This window comes from Corylus avellana, chromosome 8, assembly GCF_965113065.1.
Source record: "Corylus avellana chromosome 8, dhCorAvel1.hap1.2, whole genome shotgun sequence".
NCBI lineage: Eukaryota > Viridiplantae > Streptophyta > Magnoliopsida > Fagales > Betulaceae > Corylus > Corylus avellana.
The window spans coordinates 18383307-18406119 of record NC_142497.1 but is presented as its reverse complement, the minus strand read 5'-3'; the positions used below and the strand labels follow the sequence as shown (position 1 = coordinate 18406119).

At 37.7% G+C, this 22813-nt stretch overlaps 1 protein-coding gene across 2 annotated transcripts in view; it reads left to right on the top strand.

Annotated features, from left to right (window-relative positions):
- NRPC1 (nuclear RNA polymerase C1) overlaps positions 1-22121 on the top strand; it is a 43221-nt gene extending 21100 nt beyond the window's left edge. Inside the window, exons 15-27 of one of the 2 annotated variants that reach the window (XM_088518925.1) lie at positions 5604-5838; positions 6096-6287; positions 8113-8211; positions 11130-11333; positions 11400-11675; positions 12668-12815; positions 12933-13084; positions 13546-13701; positions 13781-13897; positions 14019-14104; positions 19363-19567; positions 19845-20047; positions 21890-22121. In XM_088518925.1, the coding sequence (XP_088375051.1) occupies positions 5604-5838; positions 6096-6287; positions 8113-8211; positions 11130-11333; positions 11400-11675; positions 12668-12815; positions 12933-13084; positions 13546-13701; positions 13781-13897; positions 14019-14104; positions 19363-19567; positions 19845-20047; positions 21890-21941 (2125 nt within the window). In that variant the 3' untranslated portion in view covers positions 21942-22121. Of the gene's footprint in view, positions 1-5603; positions 5839-6095; positions 6288-8112; positions 8212-11129; positions 11334-11399; positions 11676-12667; positions 12816-12932; positions 13085-13474; positions 13702-13780; positions 13898-14018; positions 14105-19362; positions 19568-19844; positions 20048-21889 lie in introns of those variants that run through there. The other variant, XM_088518926.1, reaches the window with a different exon arrangement.
- Positions 22122-22813: the final 692 nt, after the last annotated feature.

Below are 22813 nucleotides of genomic sequence, written 5' to 3'. Positions count from 1 at the left end.
CCAAGAAATATCTTAGTTTTCCCAAATCTTTTGTATGAAACTTCTGCTGTAAAAACAGTTTCAATCGAGCAATACCTCCTGAATCATCACCTGTAATCACAATGTCATCCACATATACCACAAGAAGAATGTAGCTTGCATTTGTATGCAAGTGAAATACTGAATGATCTGTCTGACAACGTTGAAGACCAAACTCCATAACGGCCTTAGAGAACTTCCCAAACCATGCCCGTGGAGATTGCTTGAGACCATACAAAGCCTTTTTTAACTTACAAACACAACTCCAATACTCCCCTTGAGCAACAAACCCAGGTGGTTGCTCCATATAAACTTCCTCATGTAAATCACCATGTAAAAAGGCATTTTTGACATCCTACTGAAATAAGGGCCAATTAAGATTAGTAGCTAAAGAAAAAAGAATACGAACAGAAGAGATTTTGGCAATAGGAGAAAACGTCTCATCATAATCAATACCATATGTCTGTGTATAACCCTTAGCAACCAAACGAGCTTTCAACGTTTCAACAGAACCATCAGGATTAAACTTAACCGTGTATACCCATTTGCAACCAACAGTCTTCTTAGCAGGGGGTAATGGAACAAGTTCCCACGTACCATTTTGATGTAAGGCATTCATTTCCAATTCCATAGCTTGCCTCCAACTAGAGTTAGATAAGGCATCTTGCACCGTCTTTGGGGTGGAAACAGGAGAAAGATGGGAAATAAAGCAAAAATGGGAAGGAGATAAAGAACTAGTGGATACAAACTGACTGATAGGATGTTTAGTAGTGCAAGAACGTGTACCTTTCCGTAGGGCAATGGGTAAGGAATCGGATGCAGGTGCCAGCGGATCCGAAGACGGGGAGGATGATGGTGGAGGTGCAGGAGTTGATGGGCGTTGCCGACATGTATAAACCTGGAGAGGAGCAGGTGAAGGTGGAGGCAACATGATAGACTTAGAGAGATATGGAACAGGCAGCAGAACAGACGCGACATCAGGCTTAAGGGTAGATGCTTCGAAAGACGCATCAACGGAAAAATAGGAAAGAGACTCAACAAATGTGACATCGGCGCTTGTAAAGTAGCGGCGAAGAACAGTACTATAACAACGATATCCTTTATGAGTTGTGGAACAACCAAGAAAGACACATTTGGTAGAACGAGGATCCAGTTTATCATAATCAGGACCCAAATTATGAACATAACAAACACACCCAAAAACCCTAAGTGGTAAGGCAAATGGGGTTGAAGAATAATATAAGAGAGAATGAGGAGAAGCACCATCTAAGACCGAGGAGGGCATTCGATTAATGAGGTAACAAGCAGTAAGAACAATGTCACTCCAAAAATGTTTGGGGACATGCATATGAAATAAGAGACAATGTGCAACATCCAATAAATGACGATTCTTGCATTCAACCACTCCATTTTGTTGTGGAGTGTGAGCACATGATGTTTGATGGATAATGCCTTTATCAGACAAATAAGAGGCAAAAGAACTAGATGTGTATTCTTTGGCATTATCAAAACGCAAAATACGAATTTTCTTAGTAAATTGAGTCTTAATCATATTACGAAAAATTCGGAAAATAGAAAATAACTCTGAACGATTTTTCATTAAAAATAGCCAAGTCATACGAGAAAAATCATCCACAAAGGTCACAAAATAATGAAATTTATTGGATGCAATATTCATAGGACCCCATACATCAGAATGAACTAACTCAAAAGGATGTGAAACACGACTAACAACTCTTGACGGAAAAGAAACACGACGGTGTTTACTAAGCTGACAAGCTTCGCAAGACACGGACAACTCATTTCGAAGACTCGGGACTTGATGCTTCAACATAGGAAGGGAAGGATGACCAAGACGACAATGCCACTGAAGAGCTAAGGTTGACGACTGTAAAGCACATGAGGAAAATGAAGGTGCAAGATCCAGATAATATAAGCCACCAACTTCATGCCCCATACCAATCATCCTCCTCGTCTTGAGATCTTGAAAAATGCACAAAGAAGGGTAAAAACTAACAGAACAGTTAAGAGCTTTGGTAATTTTACTAATGGATAACAAATTAAAAGGAAAACCAGGAACGTGTAGAACCGAAAACAACTCAATATCTGGACTCAAATGGGTATGGCTAGAGCCGGCTACGGTGGAAAGGGAACCATTAGTTAGGGTGACACTGTGGGGTGTATCAATAGGACAATAATCAGAGAGAGAAGTGGATGAACCAGTCATATGCTCATTGGTGCCAGAATCAATAATCCAAGAGTCGCGAGTGGAGGATAAAAGACAGTGAGATGCAGTACCTGACTGAGCAAGAGTAGCAGTGGAAGAGGTAGAAGCCTGCTTATGGGTTACGAACTGAGCATACTCATCTTTCGGAATGGAGATCAAATCATTCTCGAAGTGTGAGCTCGAGCTAACAGGTGGTCTAGATGGAGCTGGGGAATCATCGTGAGAAGCAACCTGATTGGCCAACCTAGATGGTATGCCATGTAAATCCCAACAAAAATTCACAGAATGGTTAGTACGACCACAATGAGCGCATTTGCGAGGCCCACGACCTCCACCTTGAGAATCACGTCCACCACGAAAACCACGACCACCACAACCACCAAGTCCCCCACGAGAACTACCAAAACTTCCATAGGTAGCAATAAAAAGCAGCACGCTCACCACTATGCTTAGAACTTATTTGAGAGCTATGATCAGTAAGATTATCCGAGAAAAGACTTCAGGAAGTGAGGGAAGTGTAGAACCCCCAAAAATCTGCGCACAAACTAACTCAAACTCGGGTTTCAAGCCAAGAAGAAACCGAACCACATCCACATCTTGACATTGCTGTTCCATTTTCTTCAGGTCCTTAGAGAGCGGTTGGTGCAAGTTTCGCTCCTTACAAATAGCCACAACTTGGTTGTAGTACTCATCCACAGTTTGATCACCTTGTTCAAGTCCAAAATATTGTTTACACACTTCATAAATCTGAGTGATATTCCCAGTTCCAAAGTACATGTGACTAAGATGATCCCAAATGTCCTTGGCTCTAGGCAAGTAGATGCATGAAGATCCAATGTGAGACTCAATACTATTCAACATAAGAGAGATAATTTGATTATCTTCTTGTTCCCAAAGGCTGGGAGGATACTCAATAGGCATACTCGAGGTTAAGTGAATAAACAAACCCTTGCCTTTGAGAAAAACTTCAACAGACCTTGCCCAATAAATATAATTCTTTCCATTCAGCTTCACAAGAGTCATAGGAGCATTAATGAAGGAAGTTTCAAGTTTAGAGGCCATAATCTCAACAACAAAGAAGCCAGACTCCACAAAAATACAAAAAAAATAAGAGTAACTGTAACAACCACTTAAAAGGAATGGAAAGAAAAAAAAAAAAAAAAAAAAAAAAAACAAAACAAAACAAAACAAAGCTAAAAACTCGCCTGAGACCGTCGAAACTCGTTGGGGACAGGTAGACCACGCCGGAAATCCCACTGGAAAGACCAAAACCAGAAGCTAAACCAAGCAGGGACTTGCGCCGGAGACTTACTAGAGGCTCGCTGGAAATACACGGAAACACGCCGGCGTCTGACAGACCTCACCGGTGATACCAAAAACCACGGCGACAGACCCAAGCGACTACCACAGAACACGCCGGCAAACCACCACAGACCCAGTCGACAACCACACTTCAACGACAACCCAGTTTTTGTCAAGGGGCGCAACCTTAGTACACAGGAAGTATACAGAGAAAAGCCCCACTAAAAGCGAAAAGAAGAACAAAAATCCACAAATTGAGGCAAAGTAGAAAGTTGGGAAATATTAAACGTCCCTTGCCCAACTGAGCAGAGTCTTGACCAACATGTTTTTGAACTTGTTAGGCATCATCTCATGATCCTCAAAACATCGTGCATTCCGCTCTCTCCAAATATTCGACATTAAACACAAAGGGACTATTCTCCATACATCCATAATTGAACGATTACCTCTTTGACCTTGCCAACATGCTAATACATCTAACACCCTTCCAAGCATGACCTATGTGAGGTCAAAGAGAGTAAATATCACACTCCATAAGGCTCGTGCCATGTCTTAGTGAAGGAGATGATTGATAGATTTGCCGCTTCGCTTACACATGCAACACCATTCTGCCACTATAATTCCTCTCTTACGTAGATTATCCGAAGTCAAAATCTTACCAAGAGGAGTTGTCCACACAAACAAGCTCACTCTCAATGGAACTTTAACTCTCCATATACTCGTCCACGAAGGGGAAGAAACCCCCAATGGAGATGTCCCCAAAGACTATTTTCCATTCATGCACCAATGTTATGCCTCTACAACCAAACGCCAATACGCTTCCCTTTCCGTATCAAAGTGCCATAACTATTTTCCCAAAAGAGCTTGATTAAATTTACTCAATATTTTGAATTCCCAAACCACCAAATTGCATGGGAAAACATATTTGTAACCACTTAACTAAATGGAACTTAAACTCATTGAGACCACCCCATAAGAAATCTCTTTGAAGCTTCTCTAACCTGTTCGCCACACCCAAAGGAATATGGAGTAATGACAAATAATACGTAGGTAGGTTAGACAAAGTGCTTTTAATCAACATCAACCTCCCTCCCTTCAACAAATAAAGCCTCTTCCAACTTGCCAACCTCCTTTTGATTGTCTCGACAATACCATTCCATATGGCGGTAGACTTGTAAGGCGCCCCAAAGGAAGACACAAGTACTTCATAGGTACCCTGCCACCCTGCATCCTAATATACGAGCCAATCTATCTATATCCTCCACCTCACCAATTGGAACAATCTCTGACTTTGGCAAATTAATCTTTAACCCCAAAACAGCTTCACAGCTTAAGGAAAGACAGCTCAAATTACGAGTTTGTTCCTTGTTTGCCCCACAAAAGATTAGAGTATCATCAACAAACAACAAATGGGACACACTTATTCCAGTATTATTTCTCGTCCCCACTTGTATTTAAAGGTGGGGGTAGCACTGATTAGGCAAAAGATAAAGGAGAGTTGCCTAAAATGGTTTGGCCATTTGCACCCTAATTGATGAATGTGCTAATAAGGAAGAGCTATATAATGTAGGTTTCTCTTTGTCATATATATGACTTAAGTTGGAGTGAAAAGGCCAGGAGGGAGGTCTAAAATTGTCTGGTAGAAGTGGTGAATAAGGATATGATCAATTTGGGAGGTAATGGAGTGTATGACGTTAAACCCCTACTTTTGAAGAGAGTAAGAGTAAAGCTACTAGAGGATGTGGATTACTTACGTCGTGGACACTTATCCTGTTCCAGGAAGGTTGCTTCTCTCTACTTTTAAGTTGAAGTCATCTGATGGATGATCTTTTTATCATGTCTCCTATTTCCTGTGGAAGTTTCATTTTCATTGTTGCCTTTATTATATATTAACTGCAGTAGAATATATATGTTCAACATACTGTTTGTACATGTAGAATGTATATAGTTGTTATATTTACTTGTCATCTCATCGTAATTGTAGGCGGCTAATTTAAATCCAATTTCCTATGTCGATGTTTGATGCTCTATTTTTAATGCTCTTTTCGATGTGCAGTGCTCGGTGGATAGGTAATCATGGGTTCTCAATTGGGATTGATGATGTCCAACCAAGTAAATATTTGAATGATAGGAGACAGGAAACAATCTCTAACGGTTATCAAGGTTGTGATAAAAAAATACAGTTGTTCAATGAAGGAAATCTACCGCCTGAAACTGGTTGTGATGCTGCTCAAACACTAGAGGCTGGGATAACTAGAATACTAAATAATATTCGAGATGAAACTGGCAAGGTACCATTCTGATTTGTTTAACATTGAAACATTTCCTACCTGTTTTTGTTGAAGGTTTCCTTTTGGGAATGCCAAGTATAAATTGTGAAGCATAGCCTGTGATTACAATCGTATGTTCCTGATAATGAGAGAGGAAGTTTCTTGTTTGAAGAGTATTACCTTTTCATCAACATTTGCAATTTCAAGTTCATTTTTGTTTGTGAGGAATGTATTTTGGAGTAGCTAAATTTGGTTCGTGATATTATTTCTTTCAATAGGTTTGCATGAAAGAGCTACATTGGAGAAATAGTCCCTTGATCATGTCCCAATGTGGTTCCAAAGGTTCTCCCATCAATATTAGCCAAATGATTGCTTGTGTTGGTCAGCAATCAGTTGGGGGTCGCCGTGCTCCTAATGGGTTCATAGATCGGAGCCTTCCTCATTTCCCTCGAAAAGCAAAAACCCCTGCAGTAAGTTTTACAGCTCTTTATCGTTGAATGGTTTAATTATGTGCAAACTTTTATTTTTCTTTGGGGTTTTCTGGAGGACATAAATTTTTTCCAACCCAGTCTGAAAAAAATATCCTCAAACCCATTTAAAATAGTGGCAAGTGTCTATAAAAAATTAAAAAGCACATTAAATTTAGTCTAAATTAGTAAACTGCTATTAATGACGTTAAGAATTTAATGTGCCTTTTAAATGTTTATAGACATATGACACTATTTTAAATGAGTTAAGAGGATATTTCGTTTAGACCGGTTTGGAGGAAATTTCTGTCCTTTTATGAATGATCTCTTACCGTATGTATGCAAGTAAGGATGAACAGCGAATAATTTATTAGTAATTAAGGCATATTATGAACCCCGCGGGGGGGGGGGGGGGGGGGCTTGCACCTTCTAGAATACATTACCCGAAAACAATTCTAATGTGTTCTAGAAGGTGCAAGAATCTCCACCCCCCCCCCCCCCCCCCTATCTCTTTGAAGAGCACCATTTTATTCTCTAATGTGCCAGCATTTGAGAATCAGCACATCATAGTTTCCTTGTTTCTAGTTTCTAGTTTTGCATATTTTTTGAACTTCTCTTTTTTTTTCTTTTTTTCTTTTTTTTTTCTTTTTTTCAGATTAAGGGGTTCTCTTTTATATTTGTAGTTTTGCACTTATTGATATTGAATTACTTTAAAATAAAAATAAAAATTTCTTGAGGTAAATTTTTTGAAATTGTGATAGCGACTTGTGAAAATAGTTGTGAAATAGATAAATCACCAGCAACAAGCATACGGTCGCACAACTCCAATTTGTGCCATTGATGCGGACTCCACCAACCACTTCTTCCACTTTCATCACATTGCCAATTCACCATTTTGTTGAAGTTACCATCGTTACTCCCATGATTACAGCTTTCCAACTGTCACCATCTCCATGCCCACATTATGTTGCACCAGAAGTTCACCAGTTTGGTATTGCTCAATTGCTGCCCGTGCTATCATCCTCATGTTATATACTGTCAATAGCATGAGCCCTTGTATAATGCCATCATTACCACGAAGTTGCTATTGTCATGAACCTACGATGTGGTTCCCATAGCTGTTTTCACTACAGCCTTGCTATTGCTATACTCCTTTTCCTGTCACCACCCCTATCATTAGTCAAGTACAATGTCACCACAAACAGTGGCCCTTCATTAAGCTTACATTATTCATTATTAAATAGAACCATTGGCACTATGGTGCCACCATGACTGCCTTGCTATTTGTACCACTATCAATACCTTATTCTCAAGCAAGAGCTAAAAATCCTTTTTCTTTTTCTAACATGATCTCTAGTTCAGCATGAAAATAGAATTTCTGCACCTTTGATCTGTTCCTTATTTAAAAAACCTAATCTGGTCAGTGAACTCTAACACGAATGCACTTCCTCCGCCCAAAAAAAACACAGTATCTTTTATGGGTTCTTAATTGAATAGGTGGAAGTAGGATTCAATATTTTTTTGTCATTATGGCTTCAAAGTGCATTAGTGTATGGCTTTATAAATCTTGAAGTTAATCAGGTAATTGCATTTTTGTGATGATGAATAATGATTTTTTTTTTTTTTTTAATGATTGAAATCTACTCCAAAAAAAACTGTGCAACTGATCAACCTTTCTTTGTCAAGCAAGTTAATTGAGATGTATATATGTAAATACTGAATCTTGGGGGATAATATAGGGTTATCGGTGAACTTTAATATGTTTAACTTGTTTGTAAATCATGTGTGTTTGAAGCGTTGAGAGGCCTTTTTTAAATTTTGGATGCAGGCTAAAGGCTTTGTTGCTAATTCTTTCTACAGTGGTTTAACAGCCACCGAGTTTTTTTTCCATACTATGGGAGGACGAGAAGGCCTTGTGGATACGGCGGTATAACTACTCTATCTAGCTTTTCAATTATGTTGAACTGTGGATATTTGAGATCATATGTAGTGTATTTGGATGAAAATTTTATCACTTTCCTCACTGTGTGATTTATCTGTTGGTGCAACCTATTGACTTGAATACAGTTGAATTGTAATTGTCTAGCAATACAACTGAGGTTAATGCCTGGCCTCTGTCTATATCTGTCCTCTGCTAATGTCTAGATAGTTAAGTGCTTTTAGTGTGGGTTGCCACAAATCCTAAAGCTTGATGTCTTTTTAAATGTGGTCCTGCCATTAGCATCTCTCAATAACATGGACTGACAGTAGCACATAATCATTATGTTTGAGAAAATTAGCCATTATCTGCCAATGCTCATTAGTCACAAGCAGGTGAGCTCATATGCCATCAAAAGCCATCTTCAACCTCTTGTAGAAGTCAGAGGGAAAAGGGCAAGTGGGGAAGAAACCTGCCTTCTACCAACTATTGATAACTTATTTGATCGTCAGATATGCTTGTTACTATGTCTTATAGTCTTAAGAATACTCTTGCTAATTGCTTTGGAATTTGTAAGATTTACTATAATAACAAGAACAACACAGACCAATCCACTATTTTTTATAGTAACTCTTCGGATAAATATAATTAAGGGACTTATCAAAAAAATATATATAATTAAGGGAAAGTCTACATGCTCTCCTTAAACTACCACTGAATTAATAATATTTTCCCAAACTTTCAATTGTGACAATGCCCTTCCCCAAATTACCAAAAATTGTCAATGTTCCCCTTATGACGAACCTACCCTTCGTAAAATAAAAACAAAAAATATTAGAACTTCTAGAAAAAACCTAAAACTAACAACAACAAAAAATCCAAGGGGTGGCCAAATTTAATTTTTTTTTTAAAAAAACCTTTTCCTAACACTCTTACAACACCCTCGAGCTTTTCCTCTCGCCTCTCTTGGTTGTTGGAATGCTTGGAAGGGAGATATGAAACGTTCTCCCTTCATTTCAAGTTTTAAAGACTCGGATTTTTGCATACTCTACATTCTTGTTCGAGCAGAAGATACTGTTGTTTGAACAGGCTTGTGTCAGCTGCATTTAACACATTGTGTCTCACCTAACTTGCACACTTGTTGACACGTGGGGGTGCTTCCCATTCGAATGGATCACTTTTTGATTTAATCCTGACTGTCCATTTTCCCGTGTGCGATGCCAATTGACACATTGGTGTTATAGTCTCATTTGAACGGTATAACTCAGTTCTGAAATTCTCATTCGAACGGTATAACACATTGATTTTAGCCCCCTTTTTGTTTCAAGACCTGTGAGCCTCCCCATGTTGTGTCTATCTTCACCAAAATACATCTTTATTTTATTGTTTGGATTTACTTATTCCTAATTTCTATTTTCTCTTACCATTTGATTTACTTCTTTAGTAGTTGCCATGTGTCTCTTCCTGCAACCACTAAAGAAGTCCATACACAAGCAAACTTACCATCCATACACAGCCACATTTTGTACTCCATAACAACTATTGCTAGTGCAAATTTTTTAAATCAAACTCAATCAAAGCAACAAATTACTATTGTCAGCTTTTTGGTAGGGGATTCTTTTTCATTGGGTTATTTTGTGTGTGTTTTGGGTGGGGGCTACAGTTAACACTATTTCTGATACCTGATAGTTTTTAGCTATTCCATGGTTGTAACATGAAAACTATTGACTTCTACTTAGCTTTTATGTGTTGTCTTGCATTTCGTGAAAGTAAATGAGGTTCTTCTATGATTAGCAATGACAAGAATGTTAAGAGCACTAGCAACAGCTTCCCTTTGATTTTTCCTAAGTTTATGGCACAAAACTATTTTTTGCTTCCCTATGAAAATATATTTCACAATAACTTTCCTTGCCTTTCCTATACCACTAAAATATTATTTCTTTATAAAATACAAGTTTCCTACCTACTCTCACTTTTTTCACAAAATCCTAACACAATCCCCAATTAAAGATAAAAAGATGAAAGATGAGAGAGAAAAGAGAAATGTTTATATTAAAATAATATATAGGGAATCACTTTTGGTTCCCTACACATTGGGAAACACTGTAGCAACCCTTAAGGGGTTAGTTAAATGTAGAGAATCTGATGTGAGTAGGTTTTTGTGGTTTTTTTTTTTTTTTTTTTTTTTTTAATTTTTCCTAAACATAAGGAAGAGAATGGCATATAGGGCATCTGCTGCTAGTGCTCTAAATAATCAATTATCTAAAAAACTTAAACTGATAGGAGATGGTGAATTTAATCATTTAATTAATAATTTAACATTCCCCCTTGATAAGTGAGGCTCAACACGTGAAATATTTAACTGCATATAAGGCATCTACTGCTAGTGCTCTAAATCACCAATTATCTAAAAAACTTAAACTGATAGGAGATGGTAAATTTAATCATTTAATTAATAATTTAACATTCCCCTTTGATAAGTGAGGCCCAACACGTGAAATATTTAACTGCAGTTTGGGGTAAACTGTGATGTGATGATTCGAACTCAAGATTTCTGCTTTGATATTATGTCAAATTACTGGTTATCCCAAACACTTAAGTTGATAGGAAATAGTGAATTTGATAATTTAACAATGTAAAGTATTCGGTTAAGTAAGACATGAAATATTGGAAGTTTTATTATGAGAATTTCTCCTAAAAGGAATTCTTTTAAATGTACCTGTCACCTGTTGTGTCATGATGTATATAGAAACTTTATGCCTTGCTGAGGCCATCATTTGTTGATTTGTGGAAGCCTTTATAGATCGGTGGTGTAGGGATGGAATTTCAGAGTTTGGCATGGTGGTTCAATTGTTCTCATCAACCAATAGACAAAGTGAGCTTCTGGCTGCAAAACATATTATCATTGAATTGCTATGTTATTGCAGGTAAAAACAGCTGACACTGGGTATATGTCACGACGATTGATGAAAGCACTTGAGGACCTATCCATTCATTATGATAACACAGTACGGAATGCAAGTGGATGTGTAGTTCAATTTCGTTATGGAGATGACGGCATGGATCCCGCATACATGGAAGGAAAAAGTGGAGCTCCTTTAAATTTTGATCGGTTGTTTTTGAAAGCCAAGGTTTGAAACTCTGCCTTACCAAGCTATTCATATTCTGGAATTTGAGTTGATAGTGTCTATTTACAGGCCACATGCCCCGCTGGAGGAAATGAATATCTATCTCCTTTTGAAGTGTCTGAAAGAGTGGAACGCAGGCTTTTGGAAGATGATATGACACCTGAGGGTGGTTGCTCTGTGGCTTTTAAAAATTCTTTCAAGAGTTTCTTAGATGAATATGTAAAATCATTAACAAAAACAAGGGAGGCATTTGAATCAGTTGAAAATCTTGCTGTGAAGGAAAATTCCGCAATTCGGGAAAAAATTGTCAAAAATATATCTGGAGTTACCCCAAAACAGCTTGAGGTACTTAATGTTATTTTCTCAAAATTTTGCAAGCAGAAGTCAGTTTTTGCCTTTCATAACGGGAAAAAAATGAGCATCTTAAATGCCAATGCTTTACTCACTGAATTTAAAGTTCAAATATTGTAAGCAGCTTCTAGTCATGCATGTCAGTTTCTTATATTTTCTGATGGATCTAGAATTGGTTGCATCCCTACATGTATGCTGTGTTAGGCACTAAAACTGTCATTAGAAGTGTCTAGGAGTGAAGAAGAAAAAAATCTAGAACTAAGAGGATGTTGTTGATTATTGATTGATGTGGGTTTTGTTAAGCATGCTTTAATTAATTCTGATTCACAAAGTCACCAGCCTGTATTTGGAGCATCCTTCAATATCTTTGATGAGCCTGTGTAATTTTTTGGGTTTTTTAGTACACTGCCTCTGCATTTCAGGTTCCTTTTTCTTAAATAATATTTGTACTTGTCAAGAATTAAAAATCTCTTCTATAGCTTGGTTTCGAACAACTACCTTTACTGAAGGATGGGTTTGTAACATCACCCCCTCCTCCCCCCAACCTTTAAAGCCTGTGGCATGGTCTCCCATATCATTTGGTGCAGGAATATTGGTCTTTTGGTTAGGGAGACCATGTCACGTAGGCTTATAACAGTTTGAACAAACCCAGCACCATTTCTGTTGATGGTGCAGATTAAAGTAGTAGAGACTATATGAAAACAAAAGAGAAACCATTTGATAAAAGGAGAATTAGAGACAATGTAGTCAAACACTCTCCAGGGTTGAATTTAAGATTATTTTATAGGATTCCTACTTTTAGCTGCTATTCTTTTTCCTCTTTCTCAAATATTTTGCATTTGATTTTTTCCATTTTTGGGGGTCCTACTCTATACCTATTCTATCTTTTCTATGCTACTAGGCTGCACTCCTCTTTTCTTTTCTGATATAGATTTTTTTTTATAACTCCCATCTAGTACAATTTGCTCTCTTTACCCATTGTTTAGGTTTTCTTGAATACCTGTATCTCTCGTTATCATTTAAAACAAATTGAAGCTGGAACTGCAATTGGAGCAATTGGAGCTCAAAGTATTGGAGAGCCTGGGACACAAATGACATTGAAAACTTTCCACTTTGCTGGAGTTGCAAGCATGAGTATCCTTGATTGAATAGTTCCGTTGTGATGTCCAAGTATGACTAAGTTAATATTTTTTTAAGGCCTTTGGCCATTAACTGGTTAGATTTCGATGTGGTCCTTTGACTCTTATTTAGACATTACACTTGGAGTTCCTCGTATCAAAGAAATAATAAATGGAGCCAAAAAAATAAGTACACCCATCATCACTGCAGCTCTCAAGAATGACAATAATGTGAATACAGCACGGATAGTGCGAGGTCGCATTGAGAAAACAAATTTAGGCCAGGTATGTTTATTCATTTGAGGAATTTTTGTGTCATGTTCTTAATATTTTAAATTTAGATTTCTAAGTGATATTCATTACTAAATGAAGTTTGTATAATGCTCTTAATTAATGATTTTATTTACATTAAGAAGTCTGCCTTCATGTACAGATTCGATAAGTTAGCTGGCATTATTCTCTCATTGGTCGAAAAATAGGTTATCCAATAACTAAGATGTGAAAATACCAAAGTAGTGATTCAATTTATATCAGAAGTAATTATGCTATTTTATAAAAGCCAACAACTTTTTTTTTTTTTTTTTTTTTTTTAATTATTTGTCAACCTAAGTTGCTCAATAATTCCTTAATAGATTAACTCTTCCATGGTTTTTGTCTTGTGGTGAGACTACATAGTCTTGGATCCCCTTCAGATCTCCATCAAGTATGATTTAGGTGACCTATTTGACCATCCCCTCACGATGCAGGTTGCTAAGAGTATAAAACTCGTAATGACTTCAAGATTAGCTTCATTAGTCGTCACGCTTGACATGGAGAGAATTCGAGATGTACAATTGTGTATAGATGCTAATATTGTGAAAGAATCGATTATACAAACTCCAAAACTCAAACTGAAGCATGAGGTGAGAATTTTCTAGTATAGTTTTTTATTCTTCTTACTCTTTTATGTTCTTAATATCTCAAAATCATGTTACTCTGCAGCATATTAAGGTTTTGGACGTTGGGAAGTTGGAAATTCTTTCTCCAGACACTGATAGAAGTAAAATTCATTTTCAACTCCACTCTCTTAAAAATTTGCTCCCAACAGTTATAGTAAAGGTAAAACCTCTATGGTTTTCATAATTTATCCTCTGATTGAAGACTATACTACGTTGTTTTCCCCATTTGGTTGAATTGCCAGTTTAGAATAGTAGCGTACTCACTGGTTTATGGATGACAGGGTATAAAAACTGTTGAGCGTGCAATCATTAAGAAAGAAGAAAACAAAAAGACGAAGACCACTAAGTACAGTTTGCTAGTAGAAGGGTTAGTTTATTTCTGTTTTTCACTATATTTGAGTACTTATTTATGATACCTGCATAATTTCTTCCAATAAGTATAATTGCGGCTCCTCTTCTTATTTTGGTTCTTCTGCAAATTAGGTATTTATTTATGTTCGTCTTAACTGGGCTGAAGATTCTTCTCAATTCACATAGTAAAATATTATTATTAAAGAAAAATTTGTTTGAAAAAGGTATGAGGATGCCACATTAGTTTAGGTTTGAATTACTCTGATCTTTTGATTTGGCAATTTCACTTGAAGGAGAAAATGACATTTGACAGGGAACGCAAACCCCACCCCACAACCCCCCCCCCAACCCCTCTCTTATGCTATTTTCAAGTTTAAGTTGCATAAAGTTTATGCATCTTGATTTCATTTAGTAGCTTCCAAAAGAAATGGTATGCACTTATGCCCTTGCCAAGGATTTAATTGTGTTCCTTCCTGTAATCCAATTCCTCATGTGTCTTAAGCATTGAAGTCAATCAAAGATTTGCAAATTTGATGTGTTACTTGCATTGTTAAATTTGCATTGAAATAACTATCTTCCTATGTATTCCTTGAAAATGAAAAATGTCAAGAACCCGATAAACATAAATACCTTCTCAAGCGACGCCATCCTGGTCTTTACCCGCTTCTGAAACCCCAACCACCTCAATGTTGATCTTGGCTTCAGCTAATCACTTCTAAATAAGAGAAAATCAAATCCATGAAAAAAAATGTCAAGATACCCACTATGGTTGATCTAGAAAAAGTTGCACACCTTCAAATACCCTTAGAACATAACGCAATAGCTCTTTCAAGCTATTTCCTTCTTTCTAAAGCTCGGCTCATGCAAGTCCGACATCAACCCACCACTTTGAAGAAAGGCACTCAGCCAATTGCTAATTGTTTTCAAAAGGCCCAAGGCTTTGCTCACATGCCGGCAACCATTGGTCACCCTCTTGAGGACTCTGATATTGTCTCCTACTCCGATATTGTATTGTAATTTTTTTAAAATAAATAAATAAATAAGTGATTCATTGAAAAGTGCAAAGGGACGCAATCATAGTACACAGGAAGTATACAAAGAAATGTCCCACTAAAGGCAGAAAAAGAAACATAAAGATAAAAATTGAGGCACACTAAAAGCGTCGGCCCAATTGGACAGAGTTTGAATAAACAACTTTTTGAGCTCTTCCATTGACCTTCCTGATCTTCAAAACATCTTCCATTCCGCTTTCGCCAAATAATCCACATTACACACAGTGGTGCAATTCGCCATACCTCCTTAACTGAAATATTACCTCGCTGACCACGCCAAAAAGCTAACAATTCTACTACTCCTCCAGGCATGACCCATGTAACAGCAAAAAAAGAGAAAACCATACTCCATAAAGCTCGTACCACTCCACAGTGAAGGAGAAGATGGTTTACAGACTCGCTACTATTCTTGCACATACAACACCATCCCACCGCAATGATACCTCTTTTACGCAAATTATCCAAGGTCAAAATCTTGCCAAGAGTCGCCATCTACACAAAGAAACTAACTCTCAATGGAACTTTTACTTTCCATATACTCCTCCACGGGAAAGTGGAAGCCACATCTGTCCCTGAAGAAGAAAGCTTGCGAAAAAAAGACCTGACCTCAAAGATATGTCGTTTAGAAGGAGTCCATCGCATGCAATCCGACACCCCCATGTGATTACGGAAAGCATATAACTTCCCAAAAAAGGCCATCGCCACCTCTACCTCCCAATCCTGGACCGCTCGTGAAAAAGAAACATTCCACTGTATAACACCATTGGCCAGCTGCATATGATCCCTAACCCATGCCTCCTTATTACTCACAATTCAAAATAATGCAGGAAAAGCTTCCTTTTAAGGACTAATCCCTGCACCAAATATCATGCCAAAATATAATGTGGGAGCCATCTCTTACTCCAAAGCTAATAAATCTCAAAAAAACTTCCCACCCTCTCCGAATATGTTTCCACACCCCAACTCCATAAGGGCCCTCCACTATCTTGGTACACCATCCATCGTTCATGCGCCCATGCTTGACTTCTACAACCAACCTCCAATACACTTCCCTTTCCGTTGCATATCGCCATAACCATTTACCCAATAAAGCGAGATTGAAAGTGTGCAAGTTTTGAATTCCTAAACCACCATCTTGCATGGGAGAACAAATTTGAGCCTATTTCACTAAATGGAACTTAGGCTCCTCATTTAGACCACCCCACATGAAATCTCTTTGTAGCTTCTCCAATCTGTTCACCACACTCACATGAATAGGAAATAGGGACAAGAAATACGTAGGGAGGTTGGACAAAGTACTTTTGATCAGTGTGAGCCTCCCACCCTTTGATGGATACATTTCCTTCCAGCCTGCCAATTTCCTTCCCGTCTTCTCAATAATATCATTCCAAATGGTGGTAGACTTATAAGGCGCCCCCAGAGGAAGACTCAAATATTTCATAGGTAATCTTGCCACCCTACACCTAAAAATGTTTGCCAGCCTATCAACATCCTCCACCTCACCAATTGGAACAATCTCAAACTTTGGCAAGTTAATTTTTAGCCCCGATACAACTTCAAAACATAGAAAAAGATACCGAAGATTTCTGAGATGTTCCTCATTGGCCCCACAAAGAATCAATGTGTCTTCAGCAAACAGCAAATGTGAAACACTAAAACCAAGCTTGTTCCTTGTTCCCACTAAAAAACCAGCCACAAGACCACTGTCTTCAATAGCCTCCATTATTCTACTTAGCGCCTCCATCACAATAACAAACAGAAAAGGAGATAGTGGATCCCTTGTCTTATACCCTAGGAGGTTCTAAAAAAACCTAAGGGTTCTCCATTAATCAAAACTGAATATCGGACTGTAGAAATACAGAACACTATCCAATTCCTTCATTTCTCCCCAAACCCACTTCGTTGCAATACGAATAGCAAAGACTCCCAATTCACATGATCATACGCCTTCTCTAAGTCCAATTTACATAACAAGCCGTGTTCTCCAAATCTAAGCCGGCTGTCAATACATTCATTAGCTATCAGAACTGAATCTAAAATCTGTCTCCCCTTAATATACGCATTTTGAGACTTCAATATTATCTTCTCTAACACATTTTTCAATCGATTCGCTAGCACTTTGGAAATCAATTTATACACAATGCCCACCAAACTAATAGGTCAAAAGTCCTTTAACTCCTCCGCCCCTGCTTTTTTTTGGAATGAGCGCTACAAATGTTGCATTTAGGCTTTTCTGAAACCTCCCCTTGCTGTGGAAATCTTTGAAAACTACCATTATATAATCTTTAATTACTTCCCAACATGTTTGCACAAAACCCAAGGAGAAACCATCGGGGCCTGGTGATTTGTCTCCTTGTAACTCATTAACCACCTCTAGCACCTCACTTTCTTCAAAATCCTTTTCTAACCACAAACCTTCCTCACTTCCAATAGACTGAAATGATAAACCATCTGGTATAGGCCTCCAACTAAAGCTTTCAGTGAACAATTGTGTATAGAACTGAACAATGTGCGCCTTGATATCAGTGGCTTCCAAAGACAAAAAACCATTGATAATTAAAGACTCAATGGCATTGTTTCTCTTGTTTGAGTTTGCCACCCTATGAAAGAATTTGGTATTCTTGTCCCCCTCCCTTAACAATAGAACCCGGGATTTCTGACACCGGCTTATCTCCTCACACAACAACAATCTCTCCAACTCCGAAGATAACTCATCTTTGCTCCTCCTTTCCTCCTCGTTCAACCCTCGACCTTCCCCATTGTAGAGTTTAAGTTGGTGATGATTTGTAATTCATTCTTGACTATATACAAACACTGTTGTACCGGTTGAGGTAGACAACATTATAGTTACAACACCAGTAGACTTCAATTGATGCGCAGATTGTGCAGTAGCAACATTATGGCTTGGATTCACTCCAAGAGTCTTTGACACACAAACAACACTCTTGGCACAAACCTCAAAATCCTTGTATAGCAGCACACCAAGGACTTGAAACCAGCCTCTTGAAATCTGCAGATTGTGCAGTAGCAACATTATGGCTTGGATTCACTCCAAGAATCTTTGACACACAAACAACACTCTTGGCACAAACTCAAAATCCTTGTATAGCAGCAGACCGAGGACTTGAAACCAGCCTCTCAACTCTGTCTATGAAGCTATGAAAATCGTGTGTAATAGAACTATGGAAACTGTAGAGACTGAGGCATAACAGGTTTTAACTGGACAGAAAACTATGTTTCTGTGTGGCGGCATCCGGACAAGCAAGGTAGGGTCTCTTAACCTAACCGTCTTCCTTGTTCGGACATGAGTCCTTAGTATCAGGTCATCACTTTCCAAATATGCGTACTGTCTTCATCATGTCCAGATCATTTTATTTCCTGTCTGGACATCAATGCCAAATTGACCTAGCAAAGCTTCCCATGCTGGGCCATTTTATTTCATGTTAAGACATTAGTTAACCATGAGCTCATGTCCACACCCATGTCCGGACAGCCCAGGGGACAAGCAACTCCCAGGAGCTGCTCATGCTTGGACAGCCTATGCCCATGTTCAAACATCATCCAACCCAAGAGCAAGTGCCCGCCATTGTGTCCAGACAGCCCAGAGAACAGGTGACTCCATGGAGCTACTCATGTCCGTACAGCTTATGTCTATGTCAAGACATCAGCTGTTGTACTTGTTTTCTTGAAGCAGTCTTCAACATCATCAACTTTAGACATAATTACACAACTACCCAATCCCCAAAAACATGAAAATAAGTTTTGCACACGGAATGAACCAATTACAAAAACCTAACAGTTAGTTTTCATTGGATGGATTAGAAAGATCCTGAATTGAGAGATCAAGGTGGAAAATAGCAAACAGATTAACTCTTGGTTGATGGCGTTAACTATTTGATTGATGGTGACTCGGGATTGAGTTTTTTAGTCGAGAAACAACTAGGTAGACCTGCCTCAATGGAAATTGGTTATTTTGTATTAAATATTGTAACTATTCTGGTTGAATGTGAAATGTTTAGTCAAAAATGAAGGCAGATGATAATTTCAACTTTGCCATGATAGCAAGCAAGAAAACCAAGAGGCTTTTGCCATATCTTTTGACATCTTGCATAACATCACAATAGGGATAGATAGTACTCAATTATAGTCACTTCTTTTGTTTTGCTGTATGTCACAAGCTGTTCTTTCATTTGATCTTAATATATTTTATGCATCTTTTTAGCACGGGTCTTAAAGAAGTTATGGGCACTGAGGGCATTGATGGACGTAAAACAACAAGTAATCATGTTCTTGAGGTGCACCAGACACTTGGCATTGAAGCTGCAAGGAAGTGTATTATCGAGGAGATAAAATATACAATGGAAAGTCATGGAATGAGCATCGACATTCGCCATATGATGCTCTTAGCAGATTTGATGACATTTAGGGTGCGTCCTTTTCCCCATCCTGTAACATTGTACTCCCTCTTTCACATGATGAGTCTCCTGGTTGCAAATGACATGGAGACCAAAATGCCAAAAAACTTGAATTTTTTTTTTTTTTTTTTCTTTTTGAAGATGGACACTCAATTTGGGATGGAGGGAGTAGTATGTTTTATAACCTGAAACTTAAATTTAAAGCAACTGACTCAGATTATGCTTTGGTGTGTTAAACATGTAGTTATGGTTCAGATATATGCTCATATATGGATGATTATTGTAACAGGGTGATGTGCTTGGAATCACAAGATTTGGCATCCAAAAAATGGGAAAAAGTATATTGATGCTGGCTTCTTTTGAGAAGACATCAGATCATCTTTTCAGTGCTTCTGTAAACGGCAGGGATGACAGAATTGAAGGAGTGACTGAATGCATAATCATGGGTATACCAATGCCGATAGGCACCGGAATGCTCAAAGTTAAACAAAGGTAAAAATGCAGTATTCATTATACTGTCATACAAAGCTAGATTTTTATGCAACTTATGACCTCTCATTTCTTGCACACGAATGATCCATATGCATGACTTAATATATAGTGGTTGTGAATGACCTATTTTTCTCCATCTTTTCGACCTTGGTTCTGTAGGAGCAAGTCAAAAAGATTGAGAAATAGAACATGATTTGATTCGTTCTCAATAGCCATGAGATGATCATCTTAGGGCGATCCTTTTGTCGACGGATGCTCCTATTACACTCGTAGTCTCTGAAGGATGAGAACCAACTATGTAGCATCTACATCGAAAATTCAAGTATTGTATATGTCATTAGTCCGATCCTTTGTAGGAACTACCCGTAATAACAAACTTGCAAAATGAATCTGTTTATCATAAAGAGATTCGTTGTTCCTGACCCTGCTTCACCTTAATTGTTATTTGAACAAGTAAAAGTTATGTCTTGGTCTGAGTGGGTATAGCATTTATCTTCTACATGTCCATGGAGTTTTGAAAAATCCAAACATCTTAGAGATAGATGGAGAGGAATAAACAAAAAGATGACGATAGGCAGTGAGGATTGTTAGATAATGGGATTAGGAGACTGTTTCTCGGCCTTTATTGCAACTGAATTCTCAGAACTTGTAGTAATTTTCCACCACTGGTGATCCCATGAAGGCGCTGATAATAGCTAAATTATCAGCACCCACAAATGGCAACTTATCAGAATACATGCACCTAACTTTATATTGGATGAGTCTTGTTAATGTGTACCAAGGGCAGTAGTTAAGGTGTACTTAATGCAACAGAAATGTCATTAGAACACAATGAATGTTTCAGAAAATATATGCTTACGTATCTATTTCTACCTTTTGCCCAAAATACCCTAAACATATTTTGTAAATTCGTAGTCTTTTCTTTTGGGGGGGGGGGGGGGGGGGGGGGGGGGTGCAATATGCTAGGACCCTTGTACTTTTGTATGTGTGACTTAAAACATTAAAGCCCCATTTTCCAATTTTTTAAATTTAATATACGAGTTTACTTAGATCTAAGACTTTCTATCTATTTTTTTTCCCCTCAAATAAATAGATAACAAAAGTGATGTTAATACATAATTATGCCGAAATTATGATGTAAGACGATATTTATCTTTATTTTCGGTAAATACAAAATTAAAAAAATATATATATCAAAAATAATATTAGAGCAACGTCGCTTGATCAGAATTTTACCTGTTATCAGACAATGGAAGTACAAAAAGAAAGATTGTCACGATGCCCGCTAATTGTCAATTTTATATATTAGTATTTTATTTTATTAGGACTTTATTTTCTTCCTTTAATAGGGTTAGATTTGCTTTAACTATTTTTCTTTCTTTATTAGGATTAGGTTTACTTTCTCTACTAAAAGTAGGTTTACTTTCTTTACAAGTATTTCTCTTCTATAAATAGGCTTGTTTACTATGTAAAACTCAACTAATGGAATTATTATCAAATCAGAGAATTTTCTCTCAAATACTCTGCGAAGTTTTATCTTTCTTTTAGCTTGCAGGCTTGTTTTTATCTTTTTGGGTAGAAGACGAAGACACTTCTCCTTGCAGAATCAAAGACATTACTCTTTGATTTATTACCTTAGTTTTCCGCTACGTCAAATTATCTATCTCATGTGAAAATATTAGCTAAATGAGTTTAACTAGGAAGGATAGAGAGCTCTCACCATCATATGCTTTGTTTTCTGGTGCGCACTGATTTTGCAATTTGAGCTGAGCATCAAACTAGGTTTTGTTTTGAGTACCCTCCAAAGGCTTTGAGCTTACTACTGTATTTTCTTATGTGCAGAGATACTCTACCTTCAAAACTAGATTATCGGCCAAATGCAATTCTATCTTGAGTTCCAAGTCGAAGTTTTCAAGGTGGTGGAGCATAGTTTGGGGATCATTTCTATGTGCAGTGTTGCAGTTGATCAAGGTTGAGAAATGTACAGAGACTGATAAAAGCGATTACTTTTTTATCCACTGATATATTTATGACATTTTTGTGAAAGCAAAGATAATTTGTGTTTTCCTCCTCACTAATATTTCATGGGTTTAACGTGTATTTATAATAAAACCAGCTATACAACAGTTTGACACATACAAGAACACAACATAAGCGAACTTAATTCAAGTTAACTATCAATTCAATCACCACCCTATTCCTTACTATGTTTATCTTCTACATAAGGAGTTGGGGTTGGCTTTGACTTAGACTTCTACCCTATTTGAACCTAATTTTCAACACCCCCTTCAAACTCAGCAGTAAGGGACAAACATTGAGAGGCAACTTTTTCTCGAACAAAATGAATGTCAATTTCTATATGCCTTGTACGGGCAAGTTAAACGGATTTGCCTAGAGATAGATAGCTTTAATGTTGTCACGCCAAAGGATGGGACATTGAAGTTGAGAAACACCAATTTCAGCCAAGAGAAGAAAGCCATGTGAGCTTCGTTGTCGCTAAGGCTAGAGCTTGGCACTCGGCCTCAATGCTAGGCCGAGAGACAGTGCTTTGTTACCATGATATCAAATTAGATCCCAAATAAATACGATTACCTTGGTTGGACTTCTAATCATCCAAACAACCTATCCAATCTGCATCTTGATAGGCTAAGGTTGGATAACGAGGCCACAAGAAACAATATTCTTTACATAACAAAGTATACTTTTAATGGCGATCTAGTGAGTCCCAATGGGTTGCTGCATAAACCGGCATACTTTGTTAAGTGC